The 21493-nt window shown below is 41.9% G+C and overlaps 1 protein-coding gene across 3 annotated transcripts; it reads right to left on the reverse strand.

The window, feature by feature from the left end:
- Positions 1-407: 407 nt before the first annotated feature.
- On the reverse strand, positions 408-20920 carry rad23ab (RAD23 homolog A, nucleotide excision repair protein b). 3 transcript variants are annotated; one of them, XM_078259515.1, is made up of 10 exons: positions 20652-20920; positions 18870-18951; positions 17023-17102; positions 14595-15067; positions 12054-12100; positions 8776-8903; positions 8554-8671; positions 8162-8373; positions 5965-6111; positions 408-3300 (listed from the first exon to the last, which is right to left on the reverse strand). In XM_078259515.1, exons 1-10 carry the CDS (start codon positions 20718-20720, stop codon positions 3187-3189), a joined length of 1470 nt encoding a protein of 489 aa, XP_078115641.1. In that variant the 5' UTR covers positions 20721-20920; the 3' UTR covers positions 408-3186. The 3 variants fall into 3 exon arrangements, with proteins under 3 accessions (XP_078115641.1, XP_078115642.1, XP_078115640.1); XM_078259516.1 differs by having other exon boundaries at positions 8192-8376; positions 20652-20919; XM_078259514.1 differs by having other exon boundaries at positions 8162-8376; positions 20652-20919.
- Positions 20921-21493: the final 573 nt, after the last annotated feature.

Below are 21493 nucleotides of genomic sequence, written 5' to 3' on the forward strand. Positions count from 1 at the left end.
TCTACTAATTTTATGTTGCCTACATGCAAAATCATGAATTCAAGAATCCTAAAAGAAAAATTTTAACTTCTGATCTCTCGTTAGGTGAAGCTTTTTAATTCGGCACAAATATTTCACAACCAAACACTCCCGGCTTAAATTAGTTTACATTTCATTAATGTCGTGCCGGAACCACATTGAGGTTAAATGTCAGTATGTAGAATAACAAATCCTGATGTGTGGCGCTGGTATGTTGGAGCTTGTTTGAAGGAATAATGTGATATGTAATATGATAATAATACACGTTAAAAAATCAACCTGATAAGTGTACCTGCAGGGAAATATGTAACCTAAGGCTTGCACTCACGCTTTCACTAAGATCATTCATGATAAAAAAACAAACAAAAAAAACAGCACGTTGTCTAACCCACTTTGTAAAAGCCATTTATTTTACACAATGCTTTAACAAAAGTTTTTTCACAACTATTCAGCATAACCTCTACCAGTGTTTTTTCTATAAACCCCAAAACAAAAGCAGACAAAATGGATAAAACAGATAAACTGAGATAAGAGCAACACCACACATCATTCCAACCCACCGCCATGCTATAAATAACTCTAACAATCCCATGCATCCAACAACCCCTTACAACTAAAGAATAGCATTTGTCCCAGTAAAGTGCCTTACCCCCCAGAGTTTGTATACCCAATATAATACAACACTTCCAGTCATTTTCAGTTAAAACACAATATAGAGAAGTAAAAGGAGAGACAGCAAACTACATGCTGAAAGCTGAAAAAAAAAAAATATATATATATATATTATTGTTTTGGCTTCTAGCACTTATTCCCTTTTGTCCACTTTTGAAACAATAACTGATTAATTATCAATAATTAAAACACTTTATTGTAAACTATATAACCCCATTTGTAAAATGAAACATGTTCAAGTCTTTAACAACCAATAAGGCATGAAGGAGCAGTGGCTCAAAGTCTTACAGCTTTAAGATGCATAGATGTGATATGAGACAAATGGAACAGAAACAGATGGTCTGAAAGTAGGAAGGCAACTATGCTCGATTATTCCAGCTAATTAAGTATTTATAACGCAACTTTTCTTTTCTAAAGTCAAATATTTAGCTCACAAGGCATGCTATGTGGCACTTCATAATCAACCTTCAAATTCCCGCATCTGCAAAATAACCAAACAAACCAACCCTCCACAGTGAAAGACCACAATGACAACTAAAGCGGAGTGCTGCATTTGGGTGGGCCCCTCTTCTCCCACAAAATATACCACAGTACACATAATCTCGAGAACATGTCATCATAAAATACTGTGACGGCACAACTAATTCATTTTATGTTCAGAATAGAGTGCAACGTGTCGGGACAGATTTTTGAATGTCTTAGTTTTTGGAAGCCCATTTCTGCCAAATCAAATAAGATCAAGAAATAAAGTTAAGAGTAATAAAAAAATAAATATCTACTCATGGTGAGTCAAAATAATAAAATAAGACTTTCAAAAGTCAAATGTTTTATTTTGACCTACTCAAAGTAAGTCAAAACAAGATACAAGATGAAATATTGACCTAAATCAAAATTGTAGATACCAAGTCAACATTTTTTTTTTATTAAAAAAGGTGCTCTAAGCGATGTCACGCGTTTTTTAGGCTACAACATTTTTTTGTCACATACAGCAAACATCTCCCCACTATCCGCGAGCTGCCTGTCCCCTGAACACACTGTTAAAAAAAAAGAAGATGGGTAGGAGGGAGGGGCGGGCTAGTCTTGTTTGAAAATACTTTGAATGTCAACAAGAAGTAACATCACTTCTTCGCTTAGAGCACCTTTAAGTCAAAATAATGACTAACAAAATTGAGATAGTAAGTCAAAATGATGAGTTATCTTAACCTTTTGAATTTCCATTCCTAACATTTCATCTAATTTTACTTTTTTTTTTTTTTCCTCTAGTAGGAATGGGCTGAAAAGTTTCAAATCACCTGCAGCAATTTCAATAACGTTGCAGATGTCAATCACATCTGCATGCTTATTGCAAGGTCAAAACACCACCGAAATTTGTGCTAGATGGAGCTAAGATATTTTGAGTGTTTGGGATTTTTTTATTTTTTTTTATTTTTTACTAAGATTAATACGGAGGCAGAATAAATGAAATGATCAGACCTGAACTTTAATATAAAGCAATGCTAGCTCTCAAACAGTGAAGTCAACAGTTTGCATCACATTTTCAGGTAAACTCAACATGGAGGGTTTGCAAACGAACACTGTTTTTAGTCATGTATACATTCACGGCATCTACACTCTGTAGTGCTAGGGGTGTCAAACTCAAGGCCCGGGGGGGAGCAAATCCGGCCCTTCCTGGATTTCGATCCGGCCCGAATATCAGTTTAGGTTCACAATAAATGTTGGCAAGCCTAGCTGTGCGCCAAACCAAAAAGACGGGAAACTGTTTCTTGATTTGCTAAAAAGTCTATGATGGCTAAGTAACTTTTTTTCTGACTTTTGTAGGGCTTTATGTCGGAAAAAAGTGACAAAAGAAAAACGTCAGAGAAAGCCACAAAAAAGACGGAAAAAGAAACAAAAATGCGACATGCAGTAAGACAGTCAAAGATATTTGACTTTTTCAATGAAATAAAAGAATGTCAATAAACTATACATGCCTGGCCCTTGATGCGATTCTTATGTTCCAGTGTGGCCCTTAGTGAAAATGAGTTTGACACCCCTGCTGTAGTGTGTACACTGTATATGTACCGTAGTGTAAGTTTAACACATCTTCTGCAGGCAGTCTGTGAGCTGACTGCAGAGGAAACCCTGGAACTCAAAGCCTGTTTGGCCTGAGAAGGTGACGCAGAGTGTTGGTATGTTTCCTAGCATGACTTCTCTCAGTGTGATCACTCGGCACAAGCGGCAGCAGTTATGACATCAGCAGTGAGGCGCAGCTCCGTTTCTGAGCTGCTATGATGAGCGTCACGGCTGAATGGAGGGTAGGGCAGCACAGCTAACTTTCAACAGCATTGTCTTCGCCATCACCATCACCCCCATAATTAGACCACAGTCACATGGCATGAAAAGAACAGTCCTCTTCCCCTCTCCTGTTCTGGTTCCTCCCTGGTGGAACCTGGTGTAGGGCTGTCGTCTATTCTGCGGCCCTCTGTTGAACGGTGATGCGTCAGGTGAGGTTTTGGGTTACTCGTCGTCCCACGTTTGCTGTAGCAGGAAGTTAGCAGCTAGATTCTCGTTCTTCTCGCAGGCGAAGTAAGCCTGGATGACTAAGCCTTCCGGAAAGCCCAGCGCTTTTAACTGGAACACAACACACATGCTCATGTTACATACAGTACATACATACATACATACATACATACAAAACAGTAAGGCTATGGCTGAGACTGTTACTTGCGAGGGCACGCACACTTGCGGGGGCATTCACAGCAAAAGAAATGAAACGGCCCATTTGTGCGATGTCCTGTTGTGCTCTTAAACCCCCCCCCCAACTTCATATTCCACAATTACAGTTTTGTGTCAAATCTTTTATAGATTTCATGGTTCCAACCGGACTTGAAGCAGTGTTTCCTCTATCAGGGTTCATACGCATTTTAACCAATACTTTTCGGCAAATTTCCATGACTATGTATTCCTGAAAATGTCGGTCGACATTATACAATAATAAAAATCTGTGTTAAAGTTTACCCTCAGAGATTTAACAATAAAATGAATGACAATTTATGTGGTTCATAGTGGGATTCGTAATATCGCGCCCCGAATAGAACGGTGAGGTTAGGACGACATGAAATACATTTATTAAATCACATATTATTATACTGTGTCAACAAAAAAATTATTCCATGACTTTTCCAAAACTTTCTGGGTCTTTTTGTGTTTCCAAAAGCTTTCCAGGCCTGGAATTTGCATTTTTAAAATTCCATAACTTCTCCAGGTTTTTTCAAGACGTATGAACCCTGCTCTATGTTGATCGCATAGTGGCGGTGCGCCACGGTAAAATTTCCAGCGCCACGGTATCAGAAATAGGGCAGACGCACAACAGGGTTTCCGCTATGTAGACCGCGCACCGCCGCTCCTTCAGCTGTTAATGAAAAGTCATCAATCTCTCTCTCTCTCTCTCTCTCTCTCTCTCAACAGTGACAGGACGCCATCACTCACGAAGTTATGGCAACCAAATAAACAACAGGGCGAGTACTACTTCGCTCAATAAGTGATTAACAACGACGAAAGCCGCGACATGAAATCCGCACTCGCACAGCCCGTGAAATATGACAGCTACAGTTTATTGGAAAATAGCATTGTGGACACTAAAGTTGATGAATTTACTGTTTATCAGACCCCAGATGAGACAAGAAGCTAAATGTTAGCCAACGCTGCTGTGACGGCCCCTCTGCCTCGCCGCTGCAGGAGACTGTGTGTATTCCTCCGACACGCTGTAGTAACGTTACTGATTTAAAACTCATTTTCCAGGTTAGTGGGGGTGCATACCGCTCAAAACCAACATGAAAAACGTAGCTAGTAATGTTCACTCAGCGTTTTGTTGTTAAACTGTGTGTAAAATGAGTTATGAGTACGGTGGCGTTAAATCACCCTACGGTACCGTCTATTTTCTGGATATCATTTTGCATTTCAGAACAGTACATATAACAATGAAAAGCAATTCTTACCAGTGTATCTTGATTGGGAATCAAATGAATGCAAAGAAAGTGACTTTATGAACTTGATTTTAAGATTGTAAAGAAAAATGTGTGAATCTGTCATTATTGCACAATTCCTCCAAGTACCTAACTAAAAACCTAAAAATCCCTATCCTTACCAGAGTCAATGTAGTGTTTAGTAACTCCTAAATAATGTTGATAACTCACTGACGTCCAGTGATCACCAGTTAATGAGACAGCGTTTGCAGCAGTTCCAGTTGGGCTGCTTTCTCCGTGTCGTACAGGCTGTGTGTGGGGGGGGCTGCTGTCCCCCTCGACAGCAACGAGACGGGTCAGAACATGCCAACCGTAGTACTTCTTTAAGACCCGGGTCCTCTACGATGCTGACAGGTCTGCAGTTAGTTGCCACCCGTTTCGCAAGAGCTGTAGTAATTTTTTTGGGATTTGGTTTCATCCACAGGTCGGCAAGTAGCACTCTCCAAAATACTGCTTTGCCTGAGTGGGTAGCATGCTAGCAGGTAGCATCACGTTAACTGTACTACTATGCTTAGCTCCGTAGGTGGTAGCTCAAGCTTGAAGTGCTTCGGTGATATTTTAATTCGGCTTTACACAACGTGCATATGGCTTTCGACTTGTCTACGAGCCGTCCGGGAGTTTTGGAAAATAAAAAGCTCCATTCAGAGTTATTGCTGCTGTGTTTCTCCATCATGCCTGCAGCAGCAGGATGTGTTACGAGGAAGTGGCAGCTTGATGATCAGTAACAATGCTGCAAAGGGTCAAAATAGTAGCCTGTTAGGCACTATGTTAGGCACTATTTTGCGTTAATTTTATGTAATCGCATGCCGGCATTTATTCATTTATTTTACACTTCACTGGGCTTTGCGTCGTAACCCTATTTTGATCAAAAGCGCAAGTTGTGCAATTTTCCAGACAACAGGACAAATCACTGAGACCAAATATATGGAAGCAAATAAAAGACTGGCTGCTGTTGCTATATGAGTTTTTTCAACTTTAATTTTTAGATCTAAAATTTGACCAATTGAATTGAAGCAACCTGAATCCATTTTTTTCCTTTTTATTCTGAAACTAGACATTTTTAGATCTGTATTTGTGACCGTACAAATTCAGCTTTTGAAATTGCAAATCACGAAATTTCATAATGCAGTTTCAAGGAGGCGACATCGGAACAAATGATACGTGGTTTTCAAAGTAAAATATTTCAATATTAAGTATTCAGTGGCTGTTCAAATTTGAATACTTATGTCTCTTATTTGCTTCCATACAAATACAGACACTGGTAACTGACCCTCTCAATGGCCTCCTTTTCCTGCGGGGTGACCTGGATGTAGTTGGTTGGTGGTGACCCCTGAGCCTCGGCCCCGTCCCCCTCCGTCTCTCCGCTTCGTGGCTCATTCAGCATCTGCACAAAACGCTCCTGGTGCCGCGTGATTTGCTGCAAGTAATACATACAAACAATATTAATACTACAATACAGCTAATATAAAAAGGTCCCCAGCCCCACACAAACATGACACCAAACAGCTAATTAAAAAAAGTCATTCAAACAGTATACAGGAGACATTGGGAAACTGACTGACATGGTTTTTATCATCAAATAACTAGATCATTCCCAACTGCTAAATATTTAAATACGTACTGGTTATGTATTTAGATTAAATAGATATATCAAGTAGTATATCACTCTAAGTGTTGATGCTTTCATGGCCAATGATGGCCAAGTGACTGCCACTAAAGCTCTTGAAGTAGCAATAAAATGGGTTTGAGGATTAAGACACTCCTCTAGTAAAGAATACTGTACCGTACAAAATGGTGGCTGTAATGAAATACAGCTCACAGGTCTTCATCTCTTACCGCTCTCTTAACCCTCCTGTTGTCCCGAGTCAAATCTGACCCATTTTTTTCCAAAAAGTTTCTATAATCAGAAATGTGGGTTCCTTTCAACCAAATTGTCAAAAATAATAACGTGGATGGTTCCGTACAACGCGCTTCACAAGTCACATAAATGATCAGTTTATGTACTTTCATTGAATGTGGGCATTTTATTCAATTTTATAACATTTGGAAGAAAAGAATTGATTAAAAAAGCGTTGAAAAAAAGTGACAAAAATGTCGGGAAAAACGAGAACAAAAAACGTCAAAAGTGCAGAAAAAAAGAAAATCGACAAAGAACTCTGGAAAAGTGACAAAACGTCGGAAAAAAAGTGACAAAAATGTGGAGACACACACACACACACGGAAAAGCGACAAAAGCTTCTTACAGTTTAAATTTTGACCCAGAAAAACAAAATGTTGCATGGCCAATGGGAAGAAAACAAGAGGGTTAAGAGGTTTTGGAAATATCTTAATAATACCCCTTTCACACCGATGGCTCTACCAGGGTTATACCCAGGTCGACTGTATGTTTGAATGGGGTAACCCTCCTCCATCTACTCGGCTTCGTGACCCAGGTCGCCAGGTGGGTTTGATCAGGGTAGACTAGGGACGATTTCAATGTGAATTGCGCACGACCTGGATCGCTAACAGCCGGGGCGGGACAAATTATGCGATTGGTTGGAAATGACAGTGGGGCACAGGTCGCCGCACACTTGACAAAACACTGAGTTTTCACCATAGACTGTATAGAACTAGGATTATTACAGGCAGCTTCAACAACAGCAGAGCGGAGCGGTTCAATTCATTTCTGAACAGTCCGCTGGCAGTGGGTGCCCGGATGTTCACTAGTCTGCGGGCAGAGCGGTGGCGAAGTTTTACAGGCATAACTGCCTGTAAAAACCCAGCGTTAGAACGTAAAGATATGAAAATAAGTTGTTGTTGAATTCTCTCTGCCCCGCTGCTCTTGCTCCCTCTCTCTGGCACCCGGCAGCAGTTCAGTGCGGCTGCTGCAGTAGCGCAAATCTTTTTAAAAGAGTCGCGAAGCCAAACTTGACTTTTAATAAAATCAACCAAAGAGAAATGTTCTCCCTTCATCTTAAAATAGTCAAAAAACAATACTTGAGTAACCTACTTCCTACGTCCAGCTAAGCAATAAATATGCAGAGGAGGAGAAATCACTGTAGCACAAGTGGTTGTGCTTTAGAACGTAATCACTGTGAAACAATCATAAAGTAAGCTGTATTTATCTCTCCCTACTGTACAATGACAGATTCAAGTAGCTACAAAACATTAGTTCTGCTGGTTTACAGATGGACTGGTGTGATGTTAGCTGTTCACTGAATATGACGTGAAAGCCCCGCCCATTTCTAGCACTTAAGGTAATTGTGCATTGCATTGCAAATGCATTGCTCCCTGTTTGACCCAGGTGATCTCTGAATTGTCACGAACAGGGATATACCCGTGTAGACTGGCTTGGTTTGAATTTCCAAAAGGAGGGTTGAACCCTGATCAGACATCCCTAGCCCGACCCTGGTAGGTGGTGTGAAAGGGGTATAACAGGAAAAAAAAAAAAAAAAAACCAGACACTTTCATTTCCGGCAGAAACCCACTGTAGCGCGGCGAGTGTGCTGGTGTGGTACCTGCAGCAGCTGCGGGTTGTCTCTGCCTAGCTGCTGCAGAAGAGCCGGTAGGAGGGCCGGGTTCTGCTGGATGATCTGTCTCATCTGCTGGAACTGAGGCTGGTTCCTCAGGAACTCCAGAGGGTTCTCTGTGGAGACGGGGCCTCCCCGAGCAGGGGAAGGCTGGCTGGCAGACACCAGCCCTGCTAGGGGAGGGAACGGGCTGGTTACTGCTTGTGTTTAGTTTAGTCTGTACATTTATATACATACACATTTACTTCACACATTAGCATTCAGTTACATACATACTTTTTTTTGAGAGAGAGATTTAATATAAAAGGATAGATAGATAGATAGATAGATAGATAGATGTGTGCTCTTACTGTTTAACGCTGCTGGGGGCTGCAGTGGTTCTTGTGTAGCAGGGGCTGGGGGGTTGGCTGGAGCACTGTGTCTAACTGGCTCCGGAGGTGGCAGATCACTGGCCTCTGCTGGAATACCCTGCAGTTCACAAACATTTACTTCACACTCTAGCATTCAGTGGCAGGCGGGGCTGGGGAAAAAAAAATAAATAAAATAACCACACGGGCTGGTTAAGTCCTCACCATGAGCAGATACTCCACTGCTCGGTCCGGGTTGTTGTAACTGGCTCGGAGTGCAGCAACTACCTGCTCTCGCTCATAACCCATGCACATAATCTCTGACACCAGGTTCTCATAGGCTGGACCTGTCACTGTGGAAACAACAGGAGAGAGACAAAGGAGGTCAATGGAAGCAGGGACACGTTCAATCTCGAAACAGTGTGCACTGTTTTGCTACGGTTTCCTGATTGAACGACATGTTTCCTTGGAGCGGGGTGAAACGGTGTGCAACAGTGTGCAACGGTGTGCAACGGCTTTGAGACTGTAGGTTTCCTCTCGTTTGGTGAGTGTGTCTCTCGTTTATTGGCTGTGTCACAGGTGATACCCAATCAGCAGAGACGTGTCTGTAAACCCGTGGTAATAAAAAGGCTGAGCGCTTGCGCACACAACAGGGTGTTCAACGCACCCGTTTCAGTTTAAAAACACGTGTTGCGTGGCCGGTTGGCTCAGTTGGGAGAGCGGCCGCACATATGCAGAGATTTATCCCTCCACGCAGAAGGTCCAGGGTTCGAGTCCGACCTGTGACGGTTTTCCTGCATTTCTTCCCCCGTCTCTCACCCCTTTCATATCTCAGCTTTCCTATCCAATAAAGGCAGAAATGCCCCCCCCAAAAAAAAACAAAAAAAAACATACATGTGTTGTTACATTTTGTCGGGGCTGAACGTGGCCCTGGTTGAAATGAGGAAGTTGATTTTGCAATCCTATGGAAAAGTGTCTTAAACATGTCACATATTGTTATTTTTAGAATGAGTTTTGCATATTAGAAATGTAATCAATTGGTATACATTGGTTTATAAGTGGTTAGGGCTGCATCTAACGATTATTTTCATTGTCGATTATTTTCTCGATGAATGGACTAGTATTTTGGTCTATAAAGAGTCAGAAAATGAAAAATGTGGATCGGTGTTTCCTAAAGCCCAAGATGACATCCTCCAATGCCTTGTTGTGTCCATAACTCAAAGATATTCAGTTTACTGTCACAGAGGAGAGAAGAAACTAGAAAACATTCACTTTTAACAAGCTGGAATCAGCGCCGTTTTACTTGAAAAAGGACTCAAATCGATGAATCGATTATCAAAATAGTTGACCATTAATTCCAGTTTACATTGTGGTGTATTCGTAGCATGAAAGGTCCTGCAACATGAGCTACTAGTAGTTCTCACAATGGTTGCACAGACAATAATCACCTGGGTTATCGTGATACTAAAGAAAATGTCTGAATCTAAAGTAATATGAAGGATGTTTACATGCACTCAAGTAAGCAGGTGTGCACGCGTACGTCCTGTGACAAAAAAAAAGACTGAGTAAAGAGAGAGCTCAGCTCAACGCATTATCTTGCCTTTGATCCAGCAGCTCTGCTGTTACAGTGACACCTCTCTACAGTTTGTCCTGCACATGCACTAACTAACTAAGTATAAAAGCCCCAAAATCTGGGTTGACCAACAGAAATCTAGCTGGAGAAATCAAGTTTCCCTAATCCTCTACTCCGCTGTACATGTAATCAATACTTTATCAAACTTTCCGACCGGGTCTGCTGCATGTGACAATTACAGCCAGTGCCTTAGGGTGCTGTCACACCTATAGTTCGGTGGACACGGTGCGATTCGGAGGTTTTTTTTAGCGTTGCATTTTTTATTTGGTTCGGTGTGCTTTCACACCGCACTTTATCAAAACGCACCAAACAATGGGAACACGTCATGTGGTCGAGACGGTCGCTGGTCTATTGGACACAATATCCGACACTTCTGGTCTCAGAAATGATGAAGCAACACCAAATTTATAACGTCTTGTCTTGGGTTGGGTTTTCTGGTTCTGCTTTAGTGTTTCTAATATTTTAGGAGGAGGCAAACAATATGAGCAGCTGACAGACGAGTGAAGGAGAGAGAGATGATGATGTCGCACAGACGACCAGCGAGTTGTTGGGTCAGGACAGCTTATTGAGCCGAGAGTTATCGTCCCTTAAATTATATGCGAGTCCGTAAATTGTGTGCAAGGTTGAAATTGCAGGCTAGTAAATGCTCCGTTTTTGGTTCACTTCCTGTATTTGGGTCGGATGCTGTTCTCGCCTGAAGTGAACTCGAACCCTAGTTCACTTGGAAGCGAACCGGGACGGCCGTTTTGCAAGCGGACCAGAGTTTGTTTGTGTGATCCGCACCAGCACAAACAAACCGGACTATCTGACCAAACGCTCCAGGGTTCGTTTTTAAAAACGGACCAAACGAGGCAGGTGGGAAAGCAACCTTAGACCGCTAGGACCCTCAACTGTGTGCATGAAAGAAAGAAAGAAAGAGAGTATACTTTATAAATCCCTCTTGGGGAAATTCAGTTCAATGTCTACAAGAAGAGACGGTCTGAAAGTGTACTTCGTTATACCTATTTGGACAATTCATCGTGTTGAGACTAAAAAGACACACAAAAAAAGGCACAGCGTTGTTGGAGAGAGATCAAGGAGGCAGTGGGATGATGCAGGGAGGAGAACAAGAAGAAACCCTTTGTATTTCGAAGTAATCGAAGGCCTCGCGGCAAATATCGAGATACTTACATTGCCACCAACCCCTGCCATCCCCGGCCCACCCCTATAGGCACACGGAGTAAAATGAAATTCACCGACACTAAATTTGGAATATTCAATTTCATTTTTTTATTCCGAAACATAAACTCTCTATCCATCTGTTGCACAAGAAGTGCCTCACTCTACTCGCAACACGAAACTTTGCTCCAAGTATCGCAAGGGGCTCTACACATGAACTCCAGCAATGAGAACATTTGCGTACACAGAGTTGACTAAAAAGGACGACTCGCTTCAGCTGTTGGTGGTTGCTGCCATCTCGCCAGTCAAAAAGTGTCGACAACTGTCAAGACGGTAAAAGATACACACGCAGCAAGAAGAACAACAAACACTAGTGGTTCACGCTTGCGAGCATTCTGCCGTTTGGCGCGCAGTGTTCGGATTGCTTATTTCCCATTTACTCATTTGGTGGAGGCAATCCAGAATTACTGTTGGTGAAATTATAATCAGGACCCCGCCCCCCCCTTAAAAAAAAAAAAACCTCTTCGGATCTGCACGATTCACACAAGTCACCCAAACTGACGTGAAAAAAGCAGGAGGCGCCGAAAAACGCGCCGTTTGCATCCCCGTATCTAGTTCATTCAAACGTCAACCAGGCGCTGAGGGTTAAAGCAAAATATAACCAGTACAGTGGTATGGTTTGAATTTATGAAAAGTCATAGATATACATTACCCAGTATTGACGCTGCTTCTTCAAGGAGACCCAGTTCATCAACGAGGCTTTGGAAGAAAGAGAAATCAACAGAAAAATAAAAAATGAAAAAAAATCAACATTCCAAAGAAACAATTACAATAAGCATACATTTTAACAGAGAAACAAGACAAGCAAGGTTCAAGAAAGAGACTCAAACAAACAAGAAGTCCACCTAGCTCTGTGAGGCTGCGAAATGCTAACATGCTCACAGTGGCAATGCTAACATGCTGATGTTCAGCAGGTACAGTATAATGTTCACCAACTTCATTTAGCATGTGAGCATGCTGGCTAATTAGCATTAAACACAAAGTACAGCTATGGCTGATGGGAATGGAATTAGTTAATGCAGGTATTCGGTCGTGAACCAGAAGAAAGGATGGGAGAAATTACAATTTTGAACCAATGATGGAAGACCAAAGGTTACGGGATCTGCAAAGTTATTGCAATTCATCCTAAGAGGAACATAAACGTTTGTACAAAAATGCAATTGCCATTCTTCCATCACTTGTTGGGACATTTCAGTCTGGACCAATCTGATCAGTCTGGTGGACCGATCGACAGACAGACAGACATCACCATCCCTAGTGCCGCTATTATGGCTAAAATGTATACACTGGGTATCGTTAAAAAACGATTGGTAACGATACTACTTCGGTACCAGTCACTGGTACCTGAACAATACTTTTTTTATTTTATAAAACAAAAAATAAATCACGGCACAATCTTACAATCGATTTACTCCTCAGGTATTGAATGACGAGGCATTTTTTGATACTCAATACTTCAGAGGCAATTCGGTCGATGCTTAAAAAAAAGTATTGAATTCGGTACCCAGTCCTACTGAAAACTACATATTTCTTGCTATGAGTGAACAGGACCATGGCAAAAGTCTTATTATTAGTCTCATCTAGGTTACACTTAACAAGAAATATTTTAACTGATAAGTACTGCTCAGCAACATTCTCTCTGTTAAAGACAAAACACAAATCCTGATTCTCTGTAGGTGAGAAAAAACAAACAGAATGCAGCAGTTAAAGGGTAATTTTTTTTCTTCTTTTTTTTCAACCTGGACCCTATTTTCCCATGCACTGGTGTCTAATATTATAATAATAATAATAATAATAATAATAATCATCATCATCTTTGAAATTGATCCAATATTGAGGAAGAACGCTGGAACCAGCATCCGTGAACCGGGCTGCAATGTAACCCTATGGGGCAAATGCGCATCTTGAATTTCCATCCACTAAAAGTGCTGTTTTTGCCACCGACAGGCTCGGATTATTATTCTTAGTGTCTGACACCATTATGGAAAGGATCCATACAGCGTTAGACCTTTTTGTTAAATAGTAAGATCCTTTTTGTTTAACATGAAACGGTTTCGAAGTCACCAATAACCAGCATATTTTCACATGGAAATGGCCAAACCAGATTGGTGATTGTTGGAACAGTGGAAAGATGTTAGTTGATAGTTTTAATTTGTCTCTGTCGACTTTGAATGAAGTTGAGTCGTCGGAGGAGCTGTCGGCATCCATTTTGGCCGATTTGACTTGTTGAATCGGCCAGTGGGCAGTCGGACTCAATGACCAATCTGATTGGTGGAGTGCTAGCCCTTGACTAGCGAATCAGTGCTTCCACAAGAAGAAGCCCGAGAGCTGACAACGCCAGTATCTTCTTATTACCAACCATCGTATTTTCTTCCGTTCAGCGAGTAATGACAACAACAACGATCCTTCTTGACTACTATCAACACTCTCTGATGAAAACAATGACCGACGACAGCGTGCTCTGTGTTTACTAGGTCTAGAGAGATGTTCCGTCATTTCCGGTTTTCATTTTTTGGGCGACAATACAGATTAGCGCCGCCTGCTGTTATGGAGACGTATTACGTCTCGCGCACGCGCAGAATGTACGCTCTAGTCGGCGTCGCTTCGGTGTGTTCCGAGGCACTTTTTTGAGAGACGGGAGCCGACTGATTAGTCCTACTGCCTTTTCTGCCGTCGGGTTGGTGCGTCGGAGCCTTTCAACAAAAAAGGATCTTACTCTTTAACAAAAAGGTCTATCTCTGTAGGGATCCTTTCCGGTATTGTTGTCAGACACTTAGAATATTAATCTGAGTCGGTCGGTGGCAAAAACAGCACTTTTAGTGGACGGAAATTAAAGCTGCGCAATTGCCCATTAACGTTACATTGTAGCTTGTTTCGCCACTGCAGCAGTCTTGCTTGATACTGGACCAATTGGGACCAAAAGTTGTTCCCTTCAGTCATTTAGACACAAAAACATAGGAAAATAGGGTCCGGGTTGAAAACCCTTTAAGTTACTCTTTAAAATGTTTTTATGCCATTAGAACATGTCCAATTTGTTCAAATTACATTAACCACCTAAACCAGGTTCCCATGATTACATTACGAGCTTTCCTAGCTGACCCAGGTTCTTTTATGACACTTTTAACAGGTTTCTTGGACAACCAGATGATGAATTAAACCCTTCAATGTACATAAACAAAAGGTTTCCTCCAACCTTGAAGCAATGGATAGGACTTCTTCAGTGGCAGCTGGCTCATTCTCCGGGTCTTCGGTTTGCTTTTCTTCTGGCTGGGGAGAGTCTGGTGTGGCGGTGGGGCAGTCTGCAGGGGCCGAGGCTGTCTGGACAACTTTCGGAGCTGGAGCTGGAGCTGGGGCCGAGGCTGGAGTAGCAGCTGAAGCAGAGGCTGGAGCTGAGCCCGGGGCTGTGTTTGAGTCCGGAGCTGCTGTTGCTTCAACAGAAGCCAGGGGGGTGTTTTCTGGCACTGGGGGCGGGGGTTCAGAGCGAGGCACCGACTGTGGGGTAGGTGTGGGCGCAGACGCTGTATGCTTCGGTGTGGAGGGCTCTTGTGTTGTGCCAGAGGCGGGTGCTGGGCCTGAAGCAGAGGGTGGTGCTGGTGCTGGCACTGGAGCCACAGCTGGTTGGGCTGCTGGCTGAGGTGCTGCTTGTGGAGGAGGGGCTGGTTTAGGCTAAAAAGACATTTGAGAATTGATCATAGTGGTATGGATATGATGATCAAAAGGTGGCAGCACTGCATTGTTCATTTCACTCAACTAGACCAGGTAGTTAAGTTTGTAAATTCCACAGTTATATTTCTGTGTCAGTATTATAGTAGTCTCATATTGCCAGCTATATCTCCACAGCGCTGCGGAGGAAGGTCTGGCTAGTCCACACAACATTCCTGGATAGGAGACTAAACAGTCAGGGGCTGTTTGCATTTTCTTTAAACCAATCACAATCATCTTGGGCAGCGCTCATCTCTTTGGACGCAGCGACGGTGGCTCTGCAAAAAAGCCTCGGGAAGGACCTTGTTTTAGTGGAACATTTGCACCCCTCAAATACCATTTACAATATTAAATGAAGTTAACGGTCCGTACAATACAGTAATGTGAGCTATTTAAATTAGCTGGATACATGGTTAAACCTCATTTGCTCTTACCAGTGTATCGCTGTGCATATTTTGTCCATAGCAATTCCCTGCCAATTGGTCCCAAAACGTCCCAGTTACAGTAGATAGTAAACTTCCGGCGGCACCGGAACTATCACATAAATAAACCTGTCAATATAGACTAGTACAGGGATCTTTAACAGGGGGTCCGGGCCTCTAGGGGGGGGGGTCCTCAGAGTCAGCGCAGGGGGGCCTCCAAATTATTGTTCTTTTTTTTAAAGTTTTTTCAAAACTTAAAAAGTCTTAACATGAATCCAACATTTTATTATTATAAATCCCCACTGCTAACTGGCCTATAGGTAAGGTACTCACTAGTCTCACCTCACCAGACCCTCTTTCAAAGGCGCGCTGAGGCAGAGTCTGGCTACTCCGCATAGCATTCGGGGGATGGGAGGAAAAACGTGCTCTGGTTTAATGGCATTTCTTTAAAACCAATCACAATCGTCATGGGCGGTGCTAAACTCCGCACAGAACCGCTGCAAAATAGTTGTGCGAGACAAAACTCAGATTGGACAGAGTCTAGCTAGTTGTCTGGATTTACCCTGCAGAGATCTGAGGAGCAGTTAACCACAGTCCTCATAAATCCATGTATGTTTAACATCAATTCATGAATTAACAATTATCAGGCTATTTTAATAGCTTAGTATTCTGTGCACTAAAAAAGGTATGTATAAAAGGCTTTAGGCCGCCCTACATGTTACTGAAGGCCCAGTTTAATATGCAACTCAATTTTATATGTAGTAGGGGGGGGGTCCCTGCTCCGTCTCTCTTTCAGTTAAGGGGTCCTTGGCTTAAAAAACGTTGAAGACCCCTGGACTAGTATAATAGTAATTTACACAAAAGCTGGGATTAAAATAATAGCTAAACAAATAGAGAGGCAAAGTCCCTCCCCTTCTGGTGGACCCCATGAGACCTTATTTCTTAAAAAAAAAAAATATTTATGGTAGTGAATGGGGAGGGGGAAACATATCGAGGGGGGGGGAAACCTGTGCCGCAGCGAGGTTAAGCGCTGCTCCTGGTCGAAAGGGAACAGAGTGTCTGTGGCGACAATCCCAGGAAGAACCATAAGCGCAGGTCCATGAAGATTATTTATTCTCATTAAATTGATCAGAAATTGTCACTCAGTCTGGGTCCAAAGCACGGTCCAACATTTGGTGATGCCCACCATAGACCAAATAAGTAAAAAATAAAAATGGTTTTCATTCACTATTTGTTTTCAATCCCTTCTACTTTTCATTTTTTGCAACCATAGCCAAGCAACCAAGGATGGGATGCCCTTTGAGCTGCTGGGAGGCTTTTATTGTGAAATGTCTACGGACGAAGGAAGACATTGACGTTCTCTTAATAGCAACCATAATCAGAAAAGCAAGAGACTGGAATTAATTTGTGAATAAAAATAAATAAATAAAAAAACACATTATTTCTGTTAAAACAAAACTCAAAGCAGCAGTAAATTATGACATTAGAGACACTAACCTTGGTAACCATGACCACCACAAAGTTTTTCTCATCGATTTTGTACTCGTTCAGCTGGGTGTCATCGTTCAAGATTTTGCCTGCAACATTCAAGCAGAAATCGCAAATGAGAAAAGATTCATGACACAATTTTGGAATAAGAAGCTAGGATAGTCCAAATTATAGGAAGAATCTAACATGAGGCGGTAACAGGTACACAGTGGCTAAGCTATTATCCTACGTAACAATTTCTAGTACTGTGTTGTGTTAAGTAGGGGTGACCCTGAATAGTCGAATATTCGACGCTTCGATGGAAAGAGCCTGATTCGACTGCCCGTCTCACAGTCGAATCTTCGTAGCGCCGTGAAGTCCAGTTCAGACCAAAGATTCTGGACGAGACGAGTGTAAACTGCGTTGCAGCTACTTGCAACGCACCGGTCCGCAACGTTTAAAAAGCTGCCAGTTTACACCAATGTGACGATAAAAACGGTGTAACATCTTCATAGCACAACAACTCTTTACTTCCGTCCTAACATCCGACTTTCAGGCGTTTTTTTAAAGCTGGAAATATCATTTGTCGCGTCTATGTGAATGTGGATACGTCCTGCTACGCCCTGCTACGTCCTGCAGTGCCCTGCTATACCCTGCAGTGCCCTGCAACGCCCTGCTACACCCTGTAACGCCCTGCTACACCCTGCAGTGCCCTGCTACGCCATGAACTACTACAACTACTATTTTTAGACATAGTCCCATTATCTGTATTGTGACTATTATTGCCACTGTTCATCGTACCCCCAACCGCCTACCAAGAGCCTGGGTCTGTCTGAGGTTTCTCCCTAAAAAGGGATTTTTTTCCTTCGCCACTGTCGCACTAACTCTTGGGGGAATTACTGGAATTGTTGGGTCTTTGTAAATTATAGAGTGTGGTCTAGACCTACTCTGTCTGTAAAGTGTCTTGAGATAACTCTTGTTATGATTCGATACTGTAAATAAAATTGAACTGATACGGTTAGTGATAGTGAGATACCTGCTACGGCTGCATTTCTAGCGATGAAATCGGTGAAAACGTTTTATTTCTCCGATTCGCTGCTTTGTTTTGACGACGCTCGCTCTCTTCAGTCACTCTCTAGGTCGCTCGGCCATATTACCGCTGCAACTTTTCCCTGCAATGCTCAAAATCTGTTTCGTCAAGAATCTTTGAAGCTTTTAGTAAATCATTTTAAAAGTGGGTAAATAAATCCAACCACCCCATTAACGGTCGCCCCCACCCCCCCCCCCCCACACCCACAAATTCTTACTGCTCACTTTTTTTAGTTTGACCTATGAACATTGATATGTGGACTTTGATCTATTTTATTCATCACCTAAAAATCTAACCGTGGACTAATAATAACCATCCTAATAAGTAAGAATACTCATCATTTGCAAGTTGAGTATTTTCACTGCTTTAGTTAAGTATTCTCAACATCGCTTTAGTGCTTTAAGTAAGCAATAAAGCATGTGGTGTTCGAGTGGAGTGTTGTTTTTCAGGCCAACATTTTCTACGTGGACACCTAGGAACGCATTTTGGCTCCTACACCATGGCCCCATCAACATCCTTTGTTTAAGTGCGTTTGCAGTCATTTTAACCACTGGTTAGGTTAGTTTCACAACTCAATTACCCAACGTGAATTCTAAGTACTGCCGGTAAAGTATGATTTGGAAAGGGGAGTAAAAAAGAAACAATGTGAGTTGTCCCGATATATCATTTTAACACTTGCCAATTAAACAAACCAAGCTTTTGTTGGGGCCATGGTATAACTGAATACGATAATTCAATGTGGGGTTTTTTTTGTCTGCATCTCCGTCAAAGTTATCGTCTGGCTCACCTGCATAGATGAGTTTTTGTCCTGCAGCAGGAAATGCATCTTTTCCTCTGTCCTTCTCGATTTTCTCCTTCAGGGCTTTGACCTGACAAACATCAACAGAAGAAGCATTGACATTAGTGGGAGAGTTCAGTGTTTTCCCTCGGTTTGAGGAAGACGTAGGTGCACGTATTTGTCTGGGGGTTGAGGGGTCCTCCCTCTAGAAAAATGTTGGGCCAATATTAGTACATTATCTGTGTCTAAAACGTTGGAAAAGCTAGAGCAGGTAATAAATAAATAAATAAAACAATTAACAAACCTTAAATATAAAACTTGCTAAATAAGTCCACCAGAGACCAACTACAACCATTAGTTCTGAAAAAAGGATTTTAGTGAGTTTTGATGCTCCCGAATGATTTTATATTCATTTGACTATTTTAAGCAATAAAGTAAGACATCTTGTTCTTATACATAGTTTAGTACTATTCTTTCTAGTTTAATTTATCATTAGGAGCAATTTCAGTATTTCCTGGATTTTGTATCACCATAGATTATAAATGGCCATAAATGATTTAGAAATGCAGGAAATGGGATTCCAATCGAAAACATTTTTCTGGCGGAGGACCAGACCCCCTGATTTGTGTTCCCCCCCCCCCCCCCCCACAATTCAATTTTATAGCATTTGAAAAAATTAAAATGGTTTCAAAACAGTCTCCTGACTAAATTTGGACATACACATGTCTGTGATTATTCCTCAAACATAGATGATTTTCACCGACGTCACGTTCTGGGCAGTAACCTGGATGCGCGGCCATATTGGAGGAACTCGGTGTAAACAACTGAATGGAGTAATGGAGTATTGTGCACTTTGGATACTTTAATACTGCATGTCTAAACCAAAATTAGGTATAATTTCCTATAAATTAGGTATAATTTCCTATAAATGAGATTTACTGACCATGAATTCCAAAAGTAAGTGTAAAAGTATTGGTAATAAGTTGGTGTTAGTGTTAGTTGTGAATACCATGACTGTTATGGTCATTAGGATTCACGTGGTGACACTTCACAGGAAACATTATTAGCTAGCTCAACACACCTGAAATAAAAGTACTCCATGTTACTTATATGACAAGAACATTTCGAAATGCTTTGTTCTTAGCGCTTACAACGACTTAATATTCATCTTTCCCATTGCTATATTAGCGATAGGAGGTTTACAATATTGCACCGTCATTCATGGTGAGACAAGACACAAGCCAAACACTGTCAAGCTCAAAGAAAGTTTAAAGAACATTTCCGGTAGGTATTTTCAATATAAACCCTCCATGTCGCTCATTCATTGTAACGTCCCCTGAGGAATACCAAGACGCAAAGTCAAAAGAGCCGGTTGAATTATTCACTATACATTTCACTGTATTGTTTAGCAAATGAAAACGTAACTTTGGTTACGACGTTTTGTTTAGAGAGTGTATGGTGCGCTTTGAGATGCTCGTTTACAGTTGTTACGCCTTTATTTTGAAGGGAAATTTGTTCAATTCCGATTTTACACGAGCTAACGCTCAAGCTACATTACCTCACATGAACTCAATTACTGTAGCTAGATCCTAACTTACGCATATTTGTCCCGTTACTTTTTTTTTTTTAAGATAAGCAAAATAACTCGCCTATGTCCTTTAAAGAATTGAACAGCCTTTACCACGGCTGGCGTTAACATTAGCTAACATTCACGTATGCTATAGTCTATATGGCAGCCCTCCCGGCCTGACCGTGTTTACTTCAGCCCCGTTAACTTCTAACGTTACTCACCGTCAATTCTGGGTCTATTTCTATTTTGAACGTCTGCTGTTGAAGGGTCTTCAGTGTTATCGTCAGCATCTTTCGACGTGGTGTCAGATGCAGTTGGGGTTCAAATCTGTGTACTCGCTACAATTTCTCGACCGTAGACTCTTTTTCGCACACTAGCTAGCTGTATCTATTTATCTTGGTCTCTAGCTAAATGTATGTGTGACTCAGCTGTCTCAGTGCCGCGAAGAAGGCTGGGCACGGACGCCATCTAGCTACTGCTGGAGGCAAGGCACAACCTTCTTATATACTGTCTATGGGCACAACACACTGCCGCCTTCAAATGCCGTCGGAAATATCCCAACTCGGAGCAAGAGTGTCTTCTCTTTTCATCTGGTTCATTTGACCCTGGCCATTTTCTTGTGACGACCCTGACAATGCATTCATAATAACTAACGTTAAGGGTCAGTCTTGAAAAAAGGAACAAATAAAATGCTTATAATGCATCTCCCTTATGTTTCAAACTATCATTAGTCAGGCACATTGAAGTCTCGCTTTGCCAGAACTCCAAAGCACGCTGAAGGAGGGGGTCTGGCTAGGAAAACGTGCTCTGGTTTAATGGCATTTCTTTGAACCAATCAGAATCGTCATGGGCGGTGCTAACCTCTGCACCAAATAGTCGTGCGAAAGAAAACTCAGATTGGATAATCAATCAATTTACCCTGCAGAGATCTGAGGAGCAGTCAACAATAGTCCTCATGAATCCACCGAATTTAAAATTCATACATAACGAAAGCGGAAGGAAACGGAAAATGCATGCATCCGGAGCAATCCCGGAAGTGGAACGCAAAGGATATGCTACTAGG

This window comes from Sander vitreus, chromosome 9 (genome assembly GCF_031162955.1).
Source record: "Sander vitreus isolate 19-12246 chromosome 9, sanVit1, whole genome shotgun sequence".
In the NCBI taxonomy this organism is placed as follows: Eukaryota; Metazoa; Chordata; class Actinopteri; order Perciformes; family Percidae; genus Sander; species Sander vitreus.

What these genes read in the sequence shown, in the direction of transcription:
- rad23ab (XM_078259514.1), bottom strand. Translation starts at nt 20,720, where the DNA reads ATGCTGACGATAACACTGAAGACCCTTCAACAGCAGACGTTCAAAATA. An exon ending in ACAAAAACTCATCTATGCAG is followed by an intron (nt 17,103 to 18,869) that starts GTGAGCCAGACG and finishes TGAATGTTGCAG; the next exon opens with GCAAAATCTTGAACGATGAC. An exon ending in GTCCTATCCATTGCTTCAAG is followed by an intron (nt 12,101 to 14,594) that starts GTTGGAGGAAAC and finishes TTTCTTCCAAAG; the next exon opens with CCTCGTTGATGAACTGGGTC.